General features: G+C 51.0%; 1 protein-coding gene across 6 annotated transcripts; it reads right to left on the bottom strand.

Moving 5' to 3' along the window:
- Positions 1 to 271: 271 nt before the first annotated feature.
- On the bottom strand, positions 272 to 6955 carry LOC100848752 (uncharacterized). 6 transcript variants are annotated; one of them, XM_059877635.1, is made up of 7 exons: positions 6664 to 6955; positions 6164 to 6199; positions 2534 to 2671; positions 2373 to 2415; positions 2245 to 2282; positions 1086 to 1422; positions 272 to 875 (listed from the first exon to the last, which is right to left on the bottom strand). In XM_059877635.1, exons 1-7 carry the CDS (start codon positions 6953 to 6955, stop codon positions 704 to 706), a joined length of 1056 nt encoding a protein of 351 aa, XP_059733618.1. In that variant the 3' UTR covers positions 272 to 703. The 6 variants fall into 6 exon arrangements, with proteins under 6 accessions (XP_059733618.1, XP_059733621.1, XP_059733619.1 ...); XM_059877638.1 differs by lacking the exon at positions 6664 to 6955 and adding an exon at positions 6448 to 6531; XM_059877636.1 differs by lacking the exon at positions 2534 to 2671.
- Positions 6956 to 7531: the final 576 nt, after the last annotated feature.

The following is a 7531-nucleotide window of genomic DNA, read 5'->3' as shown; positions in this document are numbered from 1 at the left end:
AGATGTTTGGACGGCATCACTGACTCGATGGACATGGATTTGGGTGGACTCCGGGAGTTGGTGATGGAGTCCTGGCTTGCCACAGTCCATGGGGTCACAGAGTTGGAGACGACTGAGTGACTGAACAGCAGCTCACAGCTGCTTCTCACTGTTCAAGCATTCCCTCATTTGACCCTCACTGGAGTCTGAGAAGCAAGTGTTCTCTAGTGAGGACCAGGAATCTGCTGAGAGTTGTGTGATGCATCTGTCTGCCAAAAATACACACGCAACCTAAACGTTGAGAGTTATGTTTTATTTGTCAGATATTCTTAGGACTCAAGCCCGGGAGGCAGCATCTCAAGTAACCCCGAGAGAACTGCTCAGAGGAGGCGAGGGGAGGAGCCAGGTAATAAAGAAGCTTCGCAACAAAAGGCAGATAATCTGAACCTCGAATGCTACCGCCAATTAAAGAAAACCAACTATCCCAAGTTAGAGAATTTAGCGCTTTTCTACGTATGGGAAGATGGAAGCGTCCGGGCTCGCTGAAATCATCACTTCGATGCGCGCCTCAGCTGTCTGGGGCCAGGATCCTGCTGTTTTCACGTCCCAAGTTCCCTCCGAGCTCACCCTCAGTGGTGGCCGCAGTCTGATGGCTGCTAGATGGCTGTGTTCTTTCCTTCCTGAGCACCCTCAGGGCTCACCAGCTCAGCAGCCGTGGTGGCCGTCATCGCCCATGACTGTGATACCCTTTGTTCACTGATATGGCAGGGAAAGTTCCATCTCTCATATCCCAGAATTTCTCGACGACTGACAAGGCTTCTGTATTCTTGAGTCTTCGGGGAGCTCCAAAGTGAGGACTGGGGCTTCCCAGGTGGAGCAGTGGTAAAAGAGTCCGCCTGCAAAGCAAGAGAATTGGGCTCGATCCCTGGGTCAGGAAGATGCCCTGGAGAAGGAAATGCAGAAGGGAATAGCTACCCACTCCAGTATCCTTGCCTGGAGAATCCCATGGACAGAGGAGCCTGGTGGGCTACAGTCACATGGGTCGCAAAGAGTCAGACGCACTGGGCAGGTGCACGCACACACTCACACACAAGATGATGACTCACACACTCCTTAAGGGGCCCTTGCGCCATGGAGGGCACACAGCCAGCTCCAGCTCCGCTCTCTGGATGAAGTGAAGGCGGGTCCATGCGGGGCTATACTGAGGAGTCCTCAGGGCTGCAAGATGGGAGTGAAACCTCACTCTCCATGAAGGAATCCTGGTGCGGCTCAGCGGAGGACTCAGAAGAGCCCCATGGGCATTCCTCGGGGTGACCTGGGAGACACAAAGTGAGGGGTGAGCCCCGGGGGAGGGGCCAGGGGAGGGGTCAGGGGAGGTGGGGAGACTCACCTGCATGTCCCTCTGCCTGTCCTCCTCTGGTGGGAGGTGCACCGAGACATCGTCTGCAAGGAAAGAGGAGAGGACAGGCTTCCAGGAAGGGCCTTCTTGTCACCCAGTCCTGCCATCTGTATTTCAGAGCCATGACGGGGTGGAGTGAGCAGACCAAGTAGGTGATTCAATAGTTAGTCCCCCAGGGGATTGTAGGTAGAAACAGTATGGGAGACCCCTGTAAGCGGATGACTCCAGAAAGCAGGTTTGCTTAGCAACAGAACCACGCACCAGAAGCAGGAGACCTGCCCCCAACAATGAACCAGTAGTGGCGTGAGCCCCACAGCCTGCCCAGGGAGCTCTGAATTTAATGATCCGTGGGACATGCTCTCTATACACATTAAAAAAGAACAATCGTTTGTCGACCTTGCTTGACACCTGAGGGAGGGGCCAGAGGAACCTGCTCAACCGGGAGAAGGAGCTGATGATGGAACTGTGATGTCTACTCAGGAAAGTCAAAGAAGGTCTTCCCCTCCCCACTTTTCCTGTGATTATAAAACTGTAGCCCAGGAAATTCGCGGAGGTGGTACCGCCTTCTCGGCCCGCTTGTAAGCCTCGCAAGCGTCCTTTTCTAGTAAATCACTTCTTATCTACTGCTTTGCGCTCACTGACTTCTTCTCTGCACTGAGACAGGAAGGACTGTGGCACAGGGCTCCTCAGAGCCCCCAGGAATGACACCAGCTACTTTCAGATGGACGACTGGAAGTAGGGAAGGGCAGTGACATCACACACGGTAAGGCCTGCCCCAGCCTCTCGGCTTCTTCCGAGATGCCTCTATCTGCCCCTGAAGGCAGCCTTCCCCCAGCCCGGCTCCCTCGCCTAATCACTCCTCTTACCGGGATTTTCTTCTGAGAAGTCCATGCCAGGGTTAGAGCTGAGGGAAAGGAGATAGATGCATTAAGGTGGGTCTGAGGAATGAGACAGAAACAGCATTTTCTACTGGGAAGAGTCCAGATTGTCCTACCTGTTAAAATCCGGTTGGCTCTTGGTCTCATTATCAGTGGAACCTATGGAGAGGCAGTGCTGAGAGCCCCGGCTGGCAGGGGACCCACCAAGCCCCTCCCTACGCTCCCCCCCCCACTGACCCCTTCCCCTTCCAGGAACCCTTCCCCTTCTAGGATGTACCCTGTTGGCCTCCACAGCAGCACAGGCAGATGAAAAAGAAGAGGAGGAAGAGGAGCGGGAGGAGCTCGATGGCAGAAGTCCCAGACACGACGGCAAGGGATCTTTCTTCAAGAGGGTTTTGGTAGACTTCAGGTAGGTCTAGGAGTTGGAGGACAGTACAGATCTGTGGTTTGTCTCCGGCTGGACCAAGTCACCCTTTCAGGACACAGGTATTGTATTTACTGTATAAGTACTGTGCGCCTTCCATATATGAGCAAGTCAGTGGATGCTTTGGAAACTGGTGAACCTATGCAGTAACAGAATCTAGACACATGAGCCAGTGCACAGAAGTTGTTACTCTTCTGCATATTGAGATAAATTACACAACAAAACTATCTACTGTATTTTGCAGTAGTCATGTATGGATATGAGAGTTGGACTATGAAGAAAGCTGAGCACCAAAGAATTGATGCTTTTGAACTGTGGTGTTGTAGAAGACTCTGGAGAGTCCCTGGGACTGCAAGGAGATCCAGCCAGTCCCATCCTAAAGGAGATCAGTCCTGAAAATATCCATTGGAAGGACAGATGCTGAAGCTGAAACTCCAGTACCTTGGCTACCTGATGTAAAGAGCTGACTCATTGGAAAAGACCCTGATGCGGGGAAAGATTGAAGGCAGGAGAAGGGGACAACAGAGGATGAGATGGTTGGATCGGCTTCACCAACTCCATGGACATGAGTTTGAGCAAGCTCCGGGAGATAGTGGACAGGGAGGCCTGGCGTGCTGCAGTCAATGGGGTCGCAAAGAGTCAGACGTGACTGAGCGACTGAACAACAACAACCCTGGGCTTCCCTGGTGGCTCAGTGGTTAAGAATCCACCTGCCAGTGCAGGAGACATGGATCCATCCACGGTCCAGGAAGATCCCACGTGCCTCGGAATGGCTGAACCCACACACCACAACAACTGAGCCTGCGAGCTGCAAGAACTAGAGAGCCCATGCTCCACGACAAGAGAAAGCCTCACACAGCGGCAGAGACCCAACACTGCCAAGATTAATGAGTTAATGTTTTAAAAGATAATCATAAAAGATAAAATAAAATTTTGCACATTTGTGACACCATGGGTGGATCTAGAGGGCGTTTGGCTAAGTGAAGTAAGTCAGAGAAAGACAAATGCCACCAGCTCTCACATGTGGAATCTAAAGAACAAAACAAGGGCAGACCTACAGAACCAGAGAATAACCAGGCAGCTGCCGAAGTGACTGAAGGGGATTAAGAAGCACTAACCTTAAGTTACAGAATAAAAAAAATACAGAGATGAAATACACAGCACAGGGAATGTGCTCAATCGTAACGTAATAACTTTACATGAGAATAGATGGTACCAGACGCATCCTGGTAATCATTTCATAAGGTATATAAATGTCCAATCATTATATAGTGGGAAAGTGAAAGTCGCTCAGTTGTGTCCTGCTCTTTGCGACCCCATGGACTGTACAGTCCATGGAATTCTCTAGGCCAGAGTACTAGAGTGGGTAGCCGGTCGCTTCTCCAGGGGATCTTCCCATCTTCCCAACCCAGGGATCGAACCCAGGTCTCCTGCATTGCAGGCCAGTTCTTCACCATCTGAGCCACCAGGCACAACTGAAATTGCTATAATATTGTACTTCGATTATATTTCAATTAACTTACTAAAAACCTATGCCAAACACTTAGTACAATGTTGAGGTCACAACCAGGGCTCCATATATCTGGAATATGAAAAAACTAACTTACCTCTTGATAGATTCATAAGATTAAAATGAGATCATATGTATAAATGTTGAGAATAGCACTTGGCAGATGGGAAAACCTCAACACATGTTACCTAGCAACCGTTAACATTAAACAACAATGCCTACTTTGAGCAAAAGCTTGTTGTCTGAGCATGACAGGATCGTATCTTAACTGATGCAACACTCTGTTATTATTTCTTTTTCTTTTTTTGGCTGTGCTGCACCGCTTATAGGACCTCAGTTCCTCAATCAGAGATTGAAGCCTGGCCATGGCAACGGCACCTAACCACTGGACCTCCAGAGAACTCCGGTAATTTCATTACAGAAAGAAGGAACCTGGGGCTCAAATGAGGAAATTGCTTACAAAAGGTCATGAACCAGCAAATCTTGATGTCTTCATTTTACTTCAAGTCTGTCTCCTAATCAAGAGTGCCTTCCTTGTGAAGAGAACTCCCATAGCTGAGAGAGCTGGAAGCAATTACTGTTGCTGTTCTTTAGTCACCAAGTCGTGTCCGACTCTGCGACCCCATGGATTGTAGCCCACCGGGCTCCTCTGTCCATGGAATTCTCAGGCAAGAACACTGAAGTGGGTTTCCTTTTCCTTCTCCAGGGGATCTTCCCGACCCAGGGGTCGAACCCACATCTCCTGCATTGCAGACAGATTGTTTACCACTGAGCCACCTGGAGGCAGGTGAGGTGACAGCAAATGGAGAGGACGCACAGTGCCCCCAACAAGCGACACTCCCGAACCCAAAGAGGGACCTGGGGCCTGCGCAGATGTCCCCGGTTCTCTGTGTCTGCGTTCTGAACGTCGATCTCAGCTGTGTTCTCTTTCTGCATTAGCTCAAAACCCGAGCATTTCCTCCTTGACTCATCTGCGCCGATGGGGAATAGCTGGAGATCAGGAAGCTTTCTAGAGAGGGGAAGAGGTTTTCCACTGAAGATTGGCAAAATGTTGAAGAATTAAAATACAAAAAATAAATTAAGGTATTTCCTAGTGGCTCAGTAGTGATGTATAAGGAAAGGACCATAAAGAAAGCTGAGCATCAAAGAATTGGTTCTTTTGACCTGTGGTGTTGGAGAAGACTCTTGAGAGTCCCTTGGACAGCAAGGAGATCTAAGCAGTCCATCCTAAAGGAAATCAACCCTGAACATTCAGTGGAAGGACTAATGCTGAAGCTGAAGCTCCAGTACTTTGGCCACCTGCTGTGAAGCACTAACTCATTTGAAAAACGCTGATGCTGGGAAAGATGGAAGGCAGGAGGAGAAGGGGAAGACAGAGGATGAGATGGTTGGATGGCATCACTGACTCAATGGACATGAGTTTGAATAAGCTCCAGGAGACAGTGAAGGACAGAGAAGCCTGGTGTGCTGCAGTCCATGGGGTCGCAAAGAGTAGGACACGACGGAGCGACTGAACAACAGCTGGTGGCTCAGTGGTAAAGAATCCGCCCGCCAATGCAGTAGACGTCGGTTCCACTCCTGGTCCGGCAAGATCCCGCATGCCAAGGGGCAACTAAGCCCGTGCGCCACAAATAGAGTCCGCTTCTAGAGCCCAGGAGCCGCATCCACTGAAGCCTGGCAGCCAAGAGCCTGTGCTCTGGGAACAAGGGAAGCCGCCGCGGTGAGAGGCCGAGCATCCCAGCTAGAGAGGAGCCCCTGCTCACTGCAGCTAGAGAAAGGCCACGCCCAGCTACGAAGACCCAGTGCAGCCAAAAAATAAATAATACATAAAAATAAATTATTTAAATTAATTAAGCGAAGCGTGTGGAGGAGGGGATGGTGCAGGTGAGAGGCTGAGGTTCTGTCAAGGCTACACAAGTTCACCCCACGTCCAACTCGGAGTTCTCTGGGAGAAAAAGCGAGGCACCACTCACCGGTCTGTGCCCAAATCCCTTGGTCCCGGCAAAACACTGAAACAGAGAAACACTTGGTGAGAGAAGACGGCCGATAACACAGTGGGCTCCCAAACGCCTCGAGCTTGGGGCGTGACATCCACACCGAACCGGAGAAACGCGGCCCGCGGGTGACGCCTCTGCAGTTCCCTGTCCCGGGACCTCACAGAGGGGAGTCCCAGCAGAGGAACCCGCTTAAGAACCCCTCCTCGGCGCCTTCTTCCCACACCCCCAGCCTCCCACAGGACCGCCCGCGGCCGGCTCACCGAGCCCGAGCAGAAGAGGGACGCCCGGAGACATGGCGATGCGCGGCGCGCAGCCCGCCCAGCACGGCTGCACCGCGGACCGCGCCGCCCGGGCCGGAGACCTCCCGCCGCGGAGACAGTGTCACCTGCCCGGCAGAAGGGGAAGCGCTGCTTGTGCAAGACAGAGACAGTGCCCCTCCACCCGCCCGCACAGCGCCCGGGCTGGGCGTGAGTTACCTGCGGGTTTCCTGCCGTGATTTTCCGGCCACGAAGATGTGAGAGACCGGCCCTCCACAGAGACCTGCTTTTCTGCCGCAGGGCTTCCCCGATGGTTCAGTGGGGAAAGAACCCGCCTGCAACGCAGGAGACACAGGAGACGCGGGTTCGATCCCTGGGTGGGGAAGATCCCCTGGAGGAGGGCATGGCGACCCCCTCCAGTATTCCTGCCTGGAGAATTCCATGGACAGAGGAGACTGGTGGGGCTACAGTCCACGGGGTCACAGAGAGTAGGACACGAATGACTACACATACATCTAAGGAGAAATTTTACTCCTCCCCCTTAAATAGGAGGTCACATGCAACTAGAAAAGACTGAATCTGATATATGAAACTATGAGGGATGGTGTTGCCAACCCTAATCAGACCTGAGAATTTGATGGAGAGCAGTGTGGGTCAGTCCAGGAAGTGGCCTGGAAGACCAATTCTTCTGTACAATATGGACTCTCTGCAGTAACGATGGGTGTGAAAAGATGCGGCCAAGTCACAGAGAAAGAAAGAAAGAAAAAGTTTTAGAGAAAAACATCTGCATGTAATATAATGTGATATGTCAGTTATGCCTCAATAAAAAATGAATACCCAAAACACCCCCAAAACAAGTCCTAAACTTTAGGTATATCATATTCAAACTGAAAGAAACTGAAAGAAAATCAAAGAAACAATGAGGTTGAGACTTCATTATTGAAAAAAAAGAGAAAAAGGAAGCATTGATATTCATTCCATTCCTACAGTTTTCATCATCAATTCTTTCCCACACAGACATAAGTGACATTGAGTAGGACTGTTCTGGAGTTTCACATGCGATTTGGCACGTGGGAGTCACTTGGTA

This window comes from Bos taurus, chromosome 18 (assembly GCF_002263795.3).
Source record: "Bos taurus isolate L1 Dominette 01449 registration number 42190680 breed Hereford chromosome 18, ARS-UCD2.0, whole genome shotgun sequence".
Lineage (NCBI taxonomy): Eukaryota > Metazoa > Chordata > Mammalia > Artiodactyla > Bovidae > Bos > Bos taurus.
The sequence above is the reverse complement of the archived record's forward strand: the minus strand, read 5'-3'. Positions and strand labels throughout refer to the sequence as shown.